Here is a 16,922-nt window from a genome sequence, read left to right on the forward strand (position 1 = left end):
GCTTCCTGGATCTTTCCTATAGAACACGTGGTCCCGAGTGGCTGGGAAAAGCCACCAGCCCAGGAGGGAGCAAGAGGGAGGGATAGAAGGCATGGGCCCTGAGAGAGCGCAGGCAGACCTCTCATGGGGAAACCACTCAGGGCTCCACACCAGGCTGGAGCTGAGAATGAACATCTATGACCTCCTTCCCTGCCTCCCCAACAGGACTTATTAAGGGTGAAAAGGGGGGATCCTTTGCAAACAGGATGCCATGCATATGCCGTGGAATCCAACGTACATATATCAGGGACCCACGTCCATCGCCGTGGTGGACAAACTTAGCTGGTGTAGATGCCAGAACAGGAGGAGGGAGAAGGAATGTCCTAGAACTTCCTCCCCAGACCCCCAGTTCTCAGGGCCCAGGCTTCAGGGGGGTGTCGTGGGCGAAGGTAAGCTGCAAGGAGTCCCCGGAAGTCATCTCGGCCAGGAAGCCACTGTGCTTTTCAAATGGCAGGGGGAAGCATGGGGGCAAGGAGGCCAAAAGGGACGGTGCTCTCCCAGAACAGGCGAAGGCAGCAGAAATGGGAACCACACCCCAGAGAGACCCAGAGCTCAAAAGACATACGAGACTGTTCTGTGTACTTCGGAGCCATATGCAAAGAGGCCGAAACCCATGACAGGCCTGGGGGAACAGATGTTTACACAGGAGCAGTTTAGCCCCCCTGCCCAGGTCTGGGCCCCAAGGCCTCCACGAAGCTGGTGCTTAGCTCCCCACCCCACCCCATCTTTCCAGACAGCACAGCTGGAACCCGCCACCCAGGGACCAAGTCAGCAGAGCGGCGCTCCAGAGCCGGGGCGGCCTGGCTCTCGCTTGTCACAGGGGATCTAGAGCGAACGGCATCGTGCACGGGGACACACATGTACACACAGACCGGTCCTGCGAGCCTGCCCGAGTAGGCCTCGTGCCCTCGTCTCCGTGGCCCAGGGGCGCTCTGCATTCAGCCTCCAGTTCTCTTCTCCACGTGGCCCCCGGGGCCTCACGGATCAATTCCACGTCTCCCTGGCTGGTCCTGGTAAGTCCTAGCTCAGGGGTCCCCAACCCTGCCCGGGCAGAAGGGCACGGCAGTCTGGGGAGTGGGGAAGCTGCCGACCTCGGTCGTGCAGTGCTCCCAGGCCGGCCGGGGTCGGTACCCTCTGATGGTGAGCCTCTGGCCTCCTGAGCTGGCAGAGCGGGGAAGGAGAGGTGGCTCGGGGGCTGAGGCAGCTGAGTGCTGTCCCTTTGTCCAACGGTCACAGCCTGGAGTGGGGAGAGAAGAAGAGAGAGAGGCAAGAGGTCACATGGACACAGTAGTGTCATCTTTGGTAGATGAGCACCCTCTCGGCGGGCAAGGGGGTCTGAGATGAGCTGTTCCTGTCCCCTGCAAGAAGAGCTGAAGGGACACCCATTTGTACCGAGGTCCTACTACGTACTGGGTTCTGTGCCAAGCACCACAAATACCTGATCTCATTTAAACCTGAGAACAGCCTGCAAGATACACGCCTTGTACCCTTCTTACAGATGAGACAATGGAGGCCGAGAGAGGCTAAGTGTTTTGCCCAGGGGTGCACAGCCAGGAAGCCGCAGGGTCAGGATTTGAACCTAGAACTCCTCCCACTGGATCAGGTAGCCTCTGGACTAGGGAGGGTCACCAGCGTGGGGGCTGGGCTGAGGGCATGTGGTGCTGGAACACCCGCATTCGTGGCACGTGTAGCATGCTCAGTAAGGACTGGAAATAGAGGAAGTGGAGGGGAGACCAGGATCCACACCACAGACTCCTGCTACGGGCAGAGGCTTTGCTGACCACTGTCGAGCCAGGATCTGGGCAAGCACGGCAGATGTTTATGCCCGTTCTCCCAGCACGATTCTGGAAAGGGACCCTGAAGGCACTCTGGTAATCTGCGCCTAGAAGGCAGCAGAGGAGTTAATATCATGGGTTTAGGGTTCAGACCAACTTGGATTCCAAGGCCTGCTTTCCTCCTTACTAGCTGTGTGACCACTGGGAAGGCACTCAGCCTCTCTGTGCTTTGGTTGTCTTACGAGGAAAACAGTAACAGTGGTTGACTCCTAGGTGGGGGCTCTGAACTCCTAGGTGGGGGCTCTGAGGAGTCAGCAAGATAAGGCAGACAGAATGCCTAACACAGTACCTGTTACTAATGTTTTTATAAGCGGTACCCGGGGTGATGGAGATCACGCTGGCGGTCAAGGTGATGACCCAGACCAATGATGTGCGAGGGACCTACAACATTACTGAAAAGAATCGGAAGCAGGGACTCCAACAGATCCATGCACGCCACTGTTACCGCAACATTATTCACAGTAGCCAGGGTGCAAACAAACGAGTCCCCGCCAACAGATGAACAGAGAAACAACACGCGGCCGTGCATCCAACAGAACGGTGCTGAGCCGTAACAAGGAGTGACGTTCCAATACATGCCACACTGTGGACGAACCTTGGAGACATGCTAAGGGAAGACCCCAGACACAAAAGGACAAATATTGTATGATTCCACCTGTCTGAACTACCTAGGGCAGGCGAGTTCATAGGCACAGGGTACAGGGGAGAGGTTACTGGGGGCCGGGAGGAAGAGGGATCAGGGGTTACTGTTTACGGGGTACAGTTTCTGCTCGGAGGGGGACAAAAGTTTTTGGGGATGGTGGCGGCGGCTACCCAACGCTGTGGATGTAATCAATGTCACTGAATCGTACCCTTAAAAGTGGCTAAAATGGCAAATCCATGTGATATATACCCTACCACAATTTTAAAAATGAGTAACGTAATATACCCAAACGCACTGAGTTGTATATTTTAAGGGGAGAGGATTATACGATGTGTGGACTCTGGCTCGACAAAGCTGTTAAAAAAGAAATACCATCCAAGTCGTTGTAAATTTTCTAGTCATATTTTAAAAGGGTAAAAAAAAAGGTGAACTTAATAGTGTATTTTATTGAACCCACTATATCCCAAACACTGTAATTTCAACGTTATCACCAGTCCTGTGTGTGTAATGGGACAAATTACACTTTTTTTTTTTTAATCCCGAGTCTTCAAGATTTCATGTGGATTTTACACACTCACAGGACATCCCGTCTTGCCACATTATGAGTGTTCAAGGGCCACATGAGGGGAGTGGCCACTATTGGGCAGCAAAGGTCTGGACCCTCGCTGCTCAAAGGGTGGTCCGCAGACCAGCCACACCAGCATCACCTTGGGGCTTGCTGAAAATACAAGATCTTGGGCCTCACTGCGGACATACAGAATGGGAATCTGCATTTTAAGAAATTCCCTGGATGTTGTGGACGCATATTAAATTTCGAGATGCACCGCTCTGGAATGCAGGCTTGTCCCCAGCCTTTCCTCTAGTTCCCCATGTGCTAACGCATACTGGGATTCTGGAAGCCCCCGCTCCTCAAGCGTGACCCACTGGAGGGGCAAACCCAAGACCCCAGAGGTAAGCCTGGAGTTAGCCGCTCGTATCCGCAACATGCTGGCTGCAGCTGGGACCTCCTGGTTGGTACCCTCCATGGATTACAAAGGCCTGGAAAGGACCCAGATCCTGAGTCTCCTTTGCCAAACCCTCTGCCGATCTGACGCTGACTCAGGAGGCTTCTAGAAGGACTCCAGCATTGACTACACCCACCAGGGTGACCATCTCAAAGCCAGATGAGTGTGACCAAGGGAACCATAAGGGCTGATGTTGTGGGGAGAGAAAATTCCGGATTAGGGAGCTGGAGCCTGACTTGTGTTCCCAACTTCGTTAACAACACCCCCTGCGGATGTGGTTGAGTTTCATGATTCATAGTTCCTCCATACGTAAAAGAAGGCTGGATCAATCTGGAATGGCCAAGGAAAGCATCCCGTGCATTGATTCTGAGTAACTGGCTCAGTAAGTGGCTAGCAGAAGGGCTGAGTGATGGTGGTTGTGCTGTGATAGATTCGCTATGTCTGCCACGGGTGCAGGAATAGGGCACAGACACCACACACATTTGCATCCACCAGGGAGGTAATCCCCAGGACTTTTCTACTTTGACGGTGAGAAGGAAAGAGGACTTCTGTTCCTTTCAGGTCTCGATTCATAGTGTCTTTTTATATTCCCTCTCCCTGAGGGGTTATGATGTGGCCAAGAAAATGGCCATGCTAGGCAATAAACAGAGTAGCAAAGTCAGTAGGGACAGAGGTGGGAATTGCCCTCAGATCTCTGGACCCCCAAACCCAATGTCAGCTATTCCACAAAGGAAAAGCCCTCCACATCCCCCCTCCCCCCGCCCCGACAACCTTCACTCAGTGGATGACCCTAGGGGGAGCAGGTGTGGGACCACATGGCCTCTTGGGGGGGGGGGGTCTTCCGGTTCTGAGGAAGTTTCTAGAATGCTCTGTCATCCTCTGAAAAAAAACCCAATTCCTACCATGCCGATCTGGCCTCTGACCACTCCTGGGACCTCACCTCCTATTTCTCCCCCTCCGACTCACCACGGCCTGGTCGTACCCACTTCCTCTCTGTTCTACCAGCACTGCACGCTCACTCCTGCCTGGGGGGCTCGGATTTTCCACGTGGAGGCCTGGCTTCCCCTCAAGGGCTTTGCTTTTTTAAATTTTTTTTTAATGGTTACTTATTTTTGACACAGAGAGAGAGAGCATGAGCAGAGGAGGGGCAGAGAGAGAGGGAGACACAGAATCCGAAGCAGGCTCCAGGCTCTGAGCTGTCAGCACAGAGCCCGACGTGGGGCTCAAACTCACAAACCGTGAGATCATGACCTGAGCCGAAGCCGGACGCTCAACTGACTGAGCCACCCAGGCGCCCCAAGGGCTTTGTTTTAACAGGACCTCCTCTGAGGGGCATTCCCTGACCCTTCCCTTCCACCCTTCAACACAACTCCATCTGAAATGATGACCCTTTTTAAAACATGTTTACCTGCTTCTTGTGGCTGCTCTAGAATGTAAACCCTATGAGGCCAGGGGCTTATTAGTTTTGTTCACCACTGTATTTGCGTTCTACAATAGAGCCTAGCACATAGTAGGTATTCAATACACCCAGACGGAGTAAAAAAGCGAGTGAAGAGAAAATTTCACTGATCCTAGAATCCCATCCTGCCAGACCGCACGGTCTCTAGGGTCTCTGTTTTCTCAGCCCAACGGCATGGAAAAATACAGAAAAGAAGGCCCTCTGCTCTCCCTCTAACCAGGGAGCTTTAAGCCCCTCTGTTCAGCTAACTCCTGCCCTCTCCTCCTTGACCCCCAGGAAAGCAGAGACCACTGGTGATGGCCCAAACGACACTCGGGTTCTGTAACACCGGGTCACTCCTGGGACCCACCCAGAGCTCTGTCATTCGTTCTCCGACTTGCCTGAGCTCCGTTAGCTGGAGAGAGTCCTCACTTGTTAGAGCCTCCCTCCCTCCGTTTTCATGTTCAACCTGTACTCAATCCTGGAAGGCCAGCAGAATACCGCTTGTTCTCGCTCCTGGCAGACAAAGGCGGCTCAAGTATACAGAACACCTGCTAACGTGGGCGGCACCGCACCAAACGCCCCAGCGCACGACCTGACGGCATCGCCACGGTGCCCCCGCTAAAGCCGTTTACCGCCCTCCTTCTTTGGAGGCTGACGCCGCAGCTCAGAGAGGCCAAGGAACACGCCCAAGGCCACACAGCGATGAGGCGGGGGAGCGGGGGCTCCAATCCATGTCTGTCTGACATGGGAAGTCTGTGCTGCCTTCATTGTCTGGGAAAAGGCTGAGCCCCTGGGGGAAGAAGAGATCCTGTCCTCCAGGTACAGCAGGCTCAAATGGTGGGGGGAGGGGTAGCCGAGGGCCCCCCGGGGCCTCTGTTCCTCAGGATGCTGCCTTGGGGATCCTCGCGGGGTCCCGTGCTGAGATGCTGACGAGCGCTCTGGTGTGCCTGTGCCCGCAGCTGGGGGTTTGGAGACGCGTGTACCTCCATTTGCGCGTCTGTGTGGAGGCGTGTGGTGGTGAAGTGCTGCTGTGTGCATGCGTGTGTCACGTAACGTAACCGTGTTTGTGTGTATGCCTGCGTCCGCCCACACGTGTGGGCTTGAGTACCGCGTGTGTTTGGGTGTGTTTTCACGTAATGGTCCTGTGTCGGGAGCGTGTGTGTACCTGAGTGCTCCCGTGCGCATGTGCGCACGCACATGTGCAGAGGCGTGTTTCCAGGTTCAGTTTCTATGTACGTGTGTGTGCAACCATGTGGGCCTGGAACGGCAGGGCAGTGGGGAGCAGGGACCTCTCGGCAGCCTCATCTGGGCCAGCCTCACCCTCAACTTCTGGAGAAATCACTGAGGCTGGGGCCTGGGAAGGAGGCCCCCAGAGAGATGCCTCATTCAGAACCACTGATCTCCATCCAAGAACAAGTAGGGGGAGGGGCACAGAGCCTCTAATGAGGAAGCCAGAGAGACACTTACAGCAAGGAGAAGCTGAGAACCCTTGCCTTCATGCAACAGAAAGTTCTGGAAGCTGAGAGATGCCGTGATGGGGAGAGGCTGCTGGCCCAGGGGGGAGATTTCCTGAAAGCTAGGCCCCCTGGAGGAGCATGCTTGAGTAGCTGACACAGGGGGCTGGGTGGGTTCGGGGTGTTGCCTTATACATGATGTTCAGACTCACTGGGGCATCGACCTTCATCAGGAGGACAAAGACCAAGACCCTGGAGGGCAGCCTCCAGGACCCGAATCCCAGAGCAGACTCCCCTGAATGGAAACCTGGTAGGGAAGGGTGGTGGCTGGGGGAGGGAGGCGGGTATATGGAAAGGAGATGGCAGGCAGCAGCAAAAAGGTGGCAAAAGCCAGAGGACAAAGGCAGTGGGGAGAGATGCTAAGCGAGAACACTTACTCTGCAGACTTCCAGAAATGTCCGGGGTGAGACAGGCGGCGGTTTCGCTTTGGCAGTTTCTCCAGCATGTCCATGAGCTTAGTGAAGGTAGGTCTTTCTTCTTGTTCAAAGGCCCAGCAAAAGAGAAGAATGTCCTAAAAGAAACCAACATGTGGTGATTTAACATAAACGATGATGTCTCTGGCATCTCATTGGGTCTGTCCGTTTGTTTACCCATTTGCCCCACTTGCATATTCGTCCACCACCATCCACCCATCCATCCACCTACTCATCTATCCATCCGACCACTCATCCCAATTCATGCATTTCTCTCCATCTATCTATCTATCTATCTATCTATCTATCTATCTATCTATCTGTCATCTTTCCATCCATCCAACTCTTTATCCATCCATTCTTCCACTCATCCAACTCACGAGCCCATATAGCAAACTAGGCAGGTCCTTTCTATTCTAGAAGGTCTGGAATATGCTAAAATCAATAATGCTCCCCGAGGAGTTTCTTGGGCATTTTTATTTCCTCGAAGGAAGGGAGAAAAGTGAATCCTGAGGTCTCTATCCACATCCCCATATCATAAGTGCTCTTCAAATTCAAAGAGTGGAAAGTTACTTTTAATAATCACCTCACCTCAGAAAAGAAACCTAGATACAGGTAATCCTTAGAAACATACCAGATTATTATTCCTCCCCTGACTTATCTGCCTCCTGATCAAAAGACAGGACTCTTCCTGCTGTGTTTTAGAGGGTGATTATGAATTTATACTCAGGCTTCTCTGATTCTGTGTATAGTGTTCTGAGTTGGATAATGCCTTAAAAATTTTTATGTAGGTACAAATAAAATTAGAATCATTAATATGGGTAGCATTTTAATGGATATCTTTTAAAAGTAACAGTAAAAGAGGAATTCACTGGTTCTACTTGATTCAGCAATTCATTGCTAGGAAAAATCTGGCCAAGTGCTACTGCACCCTTGAGGCAGGAACCTGAATTGCAGGCATAGTTCAGAAACTACACTTCCTAAGCTCCAAATCACTATCTGACAAGGCTGTGGGCATGCTATTGCGTCACCCTCTGGGGAAGCATTCATAACCTTAACACACAGGAAAAAGAAGGTCCAGAACCGTGTCTACCTTTCTCTTTGTTCCCAAGAGCTGGCACTGACCCAGGACTTACCGAGATTTCTTTTCCCATGCCGATCTGGCTGAGGTTGGGTTTCATGCCGGTGCCCATTTGCCAGATGATTGCCTCTGCTGGTTGGGTCTTGAAAGGCCACTCCCTGGCGTGGAGTTCATACCAAATTGTGCTGTTGGCAGATGTTGTTAAGGGGTGTTGATATGCTATGTCGCTCTTGACCCTGTATCTCAACACACACACACACACACACACACACACACACACACACACACCAGCCCTCTATTTCCTAGTTTCTTCCTCACAGGGCTTGTGTTTTGGTAGCAGAGATACACCTAAAGCTTTCTTGATGTCTTAGAAGTCATGCTTATCCCAGGACACCTTCCCTGGTGCCTGAATTAAAACGAGTCAAAACCTAGCACCTTGAAGTTTAATGGAACGTGGCTAGGATTTCTGACCCTAGACTTACACTTCCAGGAAACCACTGTAAGGAAATACTTAGGTATACAAAAATCCCCTTACAAAGATATTCTCTATAGCATCATATATAATATCAAATCAAGGAGAAACGACACAACCGTTCAACAAAAGGAATAGGTTGCATGTATTATGGTAACTCCATAAAACAACATGGAATATGATATTATTAAAACATTTCAAAGAAATTTTTCTCACATGAAAAAAAATGCTTAATATATAATTCTAAGGAAAAAAAGACTGTATATAAGGTAGTACCTACCCTTTTAAAAAATTACATATGTATAGACCGGAAAAAAAGAAATAGTAAAATGTTAACGATGGCTAACTCTGGGTGATAGGATAGGATTTTTTTTATAGTTTTGTTTTCTAAATATAAACTAGCTCATGGAATAGTGGGGAAAAATTGCTGGGGGGGATGTGGGTGGCAGTGAGGACATTGGCGGATGCCATGGGGTACTCACTGGGTGCTGGGGAGTTGCTGAGTTGTATCATAGGAATAGGTCTCAGCTCACTGGGAACAAAATTCCCAACTCAGGAAATATCTGAAACAATCCTAGGAAATGATCTTTCCTCTAATCTAAGATAATTTATGCAAATTTGCTTTAAAGAACACGAAGCACTCTGCTATCCTCTTTACTGATCAGAGGACTGTGTCAAACCAGCTATTTCTAGGGTCCCACTTCTCAGCATATTCTCCCCCTGCCAGCCTCATCCCTCCGGGGCAAGGAGCGGTGATGCCCGGGTGTTGGGGTGTTGCGTTAGATGGTCAGGAAGTTGCCACGTTAAGGTGCTAGATGATTACTGTTGTCGTCGTAATAATCAATAACACTGACTGAGTTTTGACTCTGTGTTAGACACTATGCGAAGCCCTCTGCATTTGCAATGATTATGGGGGACGTATAGGAAGCATGCCTTTTCCTTTTGCTGATGTGACATCTGGGGGCCTCCCTGACCCTGGAGGGACTGCCACTCTCCGAAGGGCAAGCTTATTCCTAAAGATGGTAAGGGACTCTCCCGTGAGTATGCCTTTCATATGCAAACTAGCCAATCCAAAGCCCCCCGCCCCCCCACCTCCATCAGGCTTCCACTCAGGGTCAATATTCCCCTGCCCTACTGGGACAATCTTGCACTCCAGGGCCCGCTAAATTAGTCAAACTAGCCAATTCTAGCCTGCTTACCCTGCCTCACCAGTTCCTCCCCAAGTAAATCGTAATAAAGGCTCTTGCCCACATCTTCCTCCTCACTGACCCTGGTGATTCCCTGTGTGGCCCTGCTTGATATGATGTGCCCCCTCCTTTGGAAACCATGAATAACAAGCCATCTCTTCAATGACAGTTGTTTCCCCCATCTATTGCCATCAACACACCTGAACAAAAATAAGACCTACGTGTTCAAACAGGAGGCACAGAGGAGGAGACAGAGACTCAGGAAGGTTATATATCTTACTCAGGGTCACACAGCAAATAAGAGGTGCAAGCCAGAAGCTGAATCTAGTTGATCTGACTGTAGATTTGCACCATTGGCCATTATGCTATGAGAAACCTGCCCTCCATCCTGTTCCAGAGTCTTTCCTAATTGGGGCAGTGAAGGATTCAGGGTCGGCGGGGGGCAATCCTCCAGCTGATGGTTGGGGTCTGGGGAAGGAGGCACAGACAGATTGCAGGCAAGGGCTCATGTGAAAGGGGGAAGGGAGCCTATTAGGAGCTTGACCCCGTGCTGCATGCCTTACAGGTGTTTTCTCGCTCAATCCTCAGAAAGCTTCCCCGGTTTTATTCTCTTTGATTCACAGTTAAGGGAAATAGGGCTTTTCGTGGTAAAATGACTCTGAAATCCCCGTGGCTAAAAGCTCCAACTCTGAAGTTGGGATGTCCCAAGCTGGACTCCGGATCCACCCCTGACCACATGGCAAGTCACTGAGCCACCTGGAGCCTGTTTCCTCGCCGGTCATTTGGGAACAGCATTTGGTCCCTGCCACAAAGGATGCTTGTGAAGATTCCATGAGACAGCACCCACAAGAACCTTAGCATGATGCTCAATATGTTTTTAAAAGTCCAGTTTTGTTCTAAGTCCTGTCTGAGCATGATGTTCCCAAGCAACAAGAAGCACCTAATTGGCAGGAAACCAAGAGCACCAGGTCCCTTAGAATTCAGCAGTGTCAGGAATAAAAGCCTCATTAAAACTTCCTTTCAAACCCAACTTTCAAGAGAAACTCACACGAAGAAAAAAATAAACTGCTAAAGATTAAAACTCCAGTGGAAAACCAATTACCCACTTTAGTACATTTTGTTAATTACATTCTTTTTCCTTTCGCTAAATTTATACTAAAATATACCAACTTAATTATTGCAGTTTGGTTTCAGATTACAGTCTCTAACGAGGTAAAGATTTGGGCATAAACTCATCAGGGCAAATGACAACGTCGAAAGGGGTCCAAGTGATAGATGTCGAGAATCCTTACGGGCCAGCAAATGCCTCCCCCATCCCCCACCACCGAGATGTACAGAGAGGACAGAGTAGGGGTGCTTTTCCGCAGAAGACGGTCCGACAGCTCATGGCGTTGCTAAGTCTAATTGCACACATCTGCAGGGCTGCAACTTTCCCAAATGCTTCCCCAGTGCCGTCTCTGCTTGTAACCAACAATCTTTGCAACCACCTTGGTGGACAAGGTAAGGCGAGGACTAGCATGGCCGTTGGAGGGAGGGGAGCCTGGAAGCCTTCCCGGATGCACCTTCTCAGGGAGCTCTGTCCTGCACCTTCTATCCTTCTCTGCGCTTCCAAAGACATCCCATTCTCTTTCATGGGTGTGGTTTCTCTCTCCTTGCTCAGACGCCCTACACCCCTCTTTCCCAAATTCTACATGTGTAGATAGAGCTGCCTTCTAGTTGGTTCCACTGGCCATTTCCAAGGTAGCCCAGGCTCACTGTGTCCAAATCTGCATTCTTTGCCTTCCCAGCATAGGCCAGGCCTCCCTTCCAGGGTCTCTCTCTTGGTGAAAGACATTAGTCTCCACCCAGCTGCCTAAGGTAGGGATCTGGGCACCTCCCACATTCTACCCATCATCAAACCCTATCCCATCCACCCCCCACCCCCCATTGCTTCTTATGTCCATTTCCAGCATCCAAACCCACTGGCAGTGATTTGGTAGAGATTGCCAGCATCCCCCCTGGATTGGTCTCCCAGCCCCTCAGTCTTGTCCTTCTCCTCTCCATTCTCTGCACGGCAGAGTGATTGTTCCAAAACTCAAAGTATGATTACATCACTCCCCCTGCTTAATAACCATCAATGGCTCCCCAGTGCTATGAAGATGAAAACTCCTCAGCCCAGCCTCTCAGTCCCTGCAGGATCGACCCCGATTCCCTCTCTAGTCTCTCGTGTCACCACCCCCAGCTCATTTTTTTTTCCCGATTCTCTATCTCTCAGTTCCCTCACCTCTCACTCCCCACATGTTCCTCCATTGTGGACAATTTGTTTTCTGTTACTCTGGGCCTGTTCACATGTTCCTTCTATCTAGACATCTTGCCCTACCCTCATCTGGCCTACTTAGATTCAACCTCTCACTTAGGCTCAGGAGTCACCTCCTCTGGGAAGCCCTCTCTGATCTCCCAGGCTGAATTTAGTTCCTCTTTTATTCCCACAGTCCTGTGGGACTGCTGTGTTTATCCTCAGCATAGCATTTACCATACTCTGCTAAAATCGACGACCTCCTTGTCAGTCTTCTATTAGATAAGACAGAGGAGTCGTCTTTGGTGGTCTAAAACTATGTCTACAAGTTCTTAGATATCCCTTTCTAAAAAAGTAGAGCTTCATTCACCGCCTTGTGATTTAGAGGCTTGTTTCTAACACACACAATGTGGCAGAAACAACGATACGTAATTTCTGAGACCATCTCGTAAAGGCAATACAGCTTGTGAGGTCACTCAAGCAGCCTAAAGAAATGCCCACAGGGCAAGGAACTGAGGCCTCCTGCCAACAGCCATGTGGGTGGGCCATCTTGGAAGTGGATCATCAGCCCATTGAGCCTTCAGATGAGACCACAGCTCTAGCCAACATTTAGACCACAACCTTATGAGAAATTCTGAACCAGCTCAGAACCACTCAACTAAGTGACCCTCAAATTCCTGACCCCAGAAACTTGAGATGATCAATGTTTCTTTAATTCCCTAAGTTTTGAATAATTGTTAACAGCAGGCATTCCGTAGATATTCTGTGGTTATTGCTTCAGTGAATGAATGAATGAATGAATGGGTCAAGCAACTTGCCATGGTCACATGGTTAGAAACCAGGCATGAAGGTTTGCTAGGGTCATCCCTCTGCCACATCCCACTTGGATACCCCCAAACTCACCCAGAAACCTAACCACCTTGGCCCCAGAAGATAAGTACCCTGTCTCTACCAAGAGCCATGGAAGAAAGGCTTGGGAAATGTCCCTCTGCCTGGGTGGGCCACCTACCCGAGTGCGAAGACATCTGAGTGCTTGGAGAAGGGGAGCTTGTCCTCCTCTGTGTCGGGGGACAGCTGGCGGATGATCTCTGGTGCCAGGTGGCACAGCCAGCCATTCTGGATGCGGAGTTTATCCTCTCGCCTGGAGAAGCAAAACACAGAGTGAGCCCCGTTTCACAGCCCAGGGAGGACCAGCCCCCCAGCACTGACTCTGAGTCTCTGGACCATCTCTGTCCCGGCCCCGCCCCCTCCCCCCCCCCCCCCCCCGCCACACACTGCTGGGCACTGTCCGACCTTGTACTTGAGGCTGAGACCCAGTGGAAGGGACAGGGAAGACTGGTCTGGAGAGAGACACCCAACACCCAAACCATCATCGGGTCCCTCTACTTCTGAGGCACCCCCTTCTACATATTCATTCAACAACGACAGCTGAGTCTTGTTATCCATGGCAGTTATGTTTTATAAAGTCTCTGCAAATAGTGAGTTAGCAAATATGGAATCATTGCTCCTAGAGGAAATATGTCTTCACATGCACAGCTCACACAGATTGTAATCTTTAATCCTGAAAGCAACTCATCCTAGTACGTTCAATTTTCATTATCTTACAGAAGAGGAAAACGAGGCTCAGAAGCGTTGAGTGATGTGTCTGAGGCTGCCCCACAAGGAGATGCCAGAGTTGCAAAGCTCTGTCCAACTGGCCCAGGGTGGGGGGGCTTCCTGCCCTGCGCTGCACAGCCCCCTCCCATCTCTGTCCCCTGGTCATCTGTACGAGAGCCGAGGCGAGATCGCAGAGTGTCCCCTTGTTTGACCTCAGCTGGGAACACATGCATCAGGTGACTCAAATTTTCACCACCCTGTGCATGCCCATGAATGATTACAAATGTGGATTGATTTTTGGGGTGCAAACAGATGTGAGTAGGCAGATTTGCAAATCTGGAATCCACAAATGATGAGGATTGACTGTATTTATGGAGAACCCACTATGCCTAAACTCTGTTGTTTGTGGCACCGGGAGCATAGCGGTGAGGGAGTCCAGCAAGGTCCCTGCCCTCCTGGAGCCTCCGCTTTGGTAGGAGAAGGTGATGGCAGATGAATTAAATAAAAAGGAAAAACACAGATAGTGATAAGCATTATGCAAAAAAAAAAAAAAAAAAATTAAACAGGGGAATGTGTTAAAGATAAGAGGGAACTTACTTTAGGTAAAATGTGAGCTAAGATAGGACATAAAGGATCCAGCCATATGAATAAGGAGAAGAATATTCTAGGCAGAAAGGGAAGTTAGGACAAAGGTGTAAGGCAAACCCTGTCTGGGGTGTTCTAGAAACTTAAAGAAGGTGTGTGTAACTGGCACATTATCATGCTATCCTATGTGTTTCTTAAAATGTATACAGCCAACCCCTGGTTGATGGGCCTTAGGTAGCTCCTGCCCCTTCCATCATTTTGAGCAACGCTGTGAGGGACCTCTTTAGGTAGGTACTGTGAATGTATTCCCACTCAGATCTATGATTATTCCTTAAGATAAATTCCTGGAGGAGGAAATATGCTGGCTGCCTTCTTCACATTGTAAGTAGGTACAGACCTTTCCATTTGGGACTGAAATCTGAATCTGAACAGACCTCCTACAAGATTTCCCCTGATTCAAGACTCCCGGGGAAGGGCCAGTGGGCAGCGAAGGGAGAGGCGCATGGATGTCTCCAACCATCAAGAGTGAGGTTGTGACGGTCCAGAGCCTCCACATGTGGGGACCTGGGGCCGGCTGGATTCTACAGTTCTCCTAGGGTGGCTTCTGAGCTATGTCAGGCCTGATGTTCTGTTCCCTGGACTGCACTCATTCATATCCCATGATCACGATTCTTGCCCTACCTGAACACCTTCTATAGCAGCCACACCCAATAGAGTTTTCCATGATGATGGAAATGTCTCTGTCTGGCTGGCTATCCAATATGGCAGCCACTAGCCATCATGGCTACTGGGCACTTGACATCCAGCTAGTGACGCTAAATAACTGAACATTTAATTTTATTTAATTTTAATTAAAGTTAAAATTCCATTGCTCTACGTGGCCGGGGGCTTTTGGACAGTGCTGCTCTAGACTATTATTTACTACAAATGGGTTTTTTTGTTTTCATTTACTTCTTAACATGACCATAAATGGAGACTAGCACTTTTTTTAGTACGCATGAAAATTAAGATGAAAAAAGGCGTATTCACGTCATCCTTAAAGGTATCTTGTGGACCACACACTGGGGTCCACAAGGATCCCTGACAAGCAAGGCTCCAGGAGTTTGGGGGCTGGATAATTCTTTGTGGTGGAGGCTGTCCTGTGCACTGTAGGATCCCTGGCCGCTCCCCAGTACATCTCTTCCCCTGCTGTGATAACTAAAAATGTCTCCAGACATCACAAATATCCCAGGGGGGCGGGAGAGCCCCAGGTTGAGAGTCACCGCTCTAATTTATACATAAAATAAGGAGATGGTCCAAATTCCAGTCTTTTGGCATCAGTAACACAGGACTTACTCTGCACAGCAGACCTATTAGAACACATCCTCTGCTGGAAAGCAAGACTGAAACACATTGGCAAGCCCTCGAGTTGGCAGGTCCCAGTGAGTTCTTGCTTCCAGAAATGGGGATGCCTGCGGTAACTGAAGGACCTACCTGCTGCTGACTAGCCATGTGACCCTGAGCAGGCCTGAGTCTCCACTCTCCCATCTGTACAACGGGCACACAATTTCAAAGAAATTAACTTGTCCATCTTGAGGACTCAGAGACGGGGTTGAGACTAGAGCACAAAGAATATCACCCTTGAAGGAAGGGCGGTGGCCCGGGCCAGCCGACACTCTCCAGGTAGGACCAGGCCACTGGGGGTGCGGGGGCGTGGGCTGCTGCTTCCAGAAGGGAGAGCGTCTCCGTTCTGATCTCTTTCCAACAGTCCCTGCTGCCTCTTCTAGACTCGCTGGCTCAGTGCAGGTTTGGAACTGCGGGCAGGGTCAGGAGGAGGGGTGCTGGCCACTCCCTAACCCTCAGCTTGGGGTGGGTGTGGGCACACACCTGGGAGGGGGCTGGACCCCAGGTCTGGCCCAGCCACTCCAGGGTGTCCTGTTCCCATGGGGATGGGCCCACCGGGTGGCAAACTCAAATCATCTCCATGATGGTTATTATTGATTAATAATTGTCTGCACGTGGCCGGCATGATCGTGGCTGGCACCGAAAATGACACCTTTTCTCAATGATGGCAGAACAGCTGTAAGCAAGCAACGCTGGGGATGGGTCTGGGGGAAACCCTGGGGTCTGGCTGCATGTTCAGGACGCGCTCACTTCCCTGGGCGACCCCCACCCCTGCCCAGGCCCGGCAGATCTCCCCCTGCTGGGAAGCCAGCATTGTGATCGACCCAAGCTCTGAGGGGAGGGCGGGACAGCAAGTAACCCCGCTGAGTGCCTACTGTGTGCCAGGCTGTCCATCCCACTTAATCCCCGCAAACCCACGACAGGATGAATAAAATCCCTGCTCTGTGGACGAGAGCACAGAGCTTCCAAGCACTTCAGTGACCTGCCCAAAGCCGTGGACGCAGTCACTCCAGAGACTCCCAGCCACAATTTTACAGTAATTCCTGGAGAAATAGCACCCTTACGGAGCAAACTGAAGCCCTGCACTGAACTAAGCCCTGCGCACAACTGGAACGGGGAGATAAGCACAGGAGAAACCCCGCGGTGACAGGTGGGCAGCTGCGAAATGTGGATTTCCTCTGGGAGAGGTCGCTGGGGGCCCCCTGGCCTCTCCCAACACTACCCAGGTTTGTGTTGACACAATCAGGCCAGCCGCAGCCTTGCCCTTGACTTGAACTTGCCTCCTGGTTGACAGGGGGCCTCTAAGGATGAGGGAAAGGAAAGGAGGCCCACGTCATTCCATTTCCTTTCTTCCTTGTTACCCTGGGGCTTTAGCAGACCAAGAATCAAAAGGAAGAAAATCAGAGGCCCTGTCCCCTTTTCCTCCACCGGTGAGAGAATCCACAGGCAAGGAG

The 16,922-nt window shown here is 50.7% G+C and overlaps 1 protein-coding gene across 2 annotated transcripts in view; it reads right to left on the reverse strand.

Annotated features, from left to right (window-relative positions):
- Positions 1 to 257: 257 nt before the first annotated feature.
- The window catches only part of KSR2 (kinase suppressor of ras 2), a 433,928-nt gene continuing 417,263 nt past the window's right edge, over positions 258 to 16,922 (reverse strand). The window contains exons 17-20 of one of the 2 annotated variants that reach the window (XM_053902086.1): positions 12,914 to 13,045; positions 8,026 to 8,155; positions 6,854 to 6,987; positions 258 to 1,276 (exon numbers count right to left, since the gene is read on the reverse strand). In XM_053902086.1, the coding sequence (XP_053758061.1) occupies positions 1,270 to 1,276; positions 6,854 to 6,987; positions 8,026 to 8,155; positions 12,914 to 13,045 (403 nt within the window). In that variant the 3' untranslated portion in view covers positions 258 to 1,269. Of the gene's footprint in view, positions 1,277 to 6,849; positions 6,988 to 8,025; positions 8,156 to 12,913; positions 13,046 to 16,922 lie in introns of those variants that run through there. The other variant, XM_053902087.1, reaches the window with a different exon arrangement.

The sequence above is a fragment of the Panthera pardus genome, unplaced genomic scaffold, assembly GCF_024362965.1.
Source record: "Panthera pardus isolate Hobbes unplaced genomic scaffold, ASM2436296v1 HiC_scaffold_15, whole genome shotgun sequence".
Lineage (NCBI taxonomy): Eukaryota > Metazoa > Chordata > Mammalia > Carnivora > Felidae > Panthera > Panthera pardus.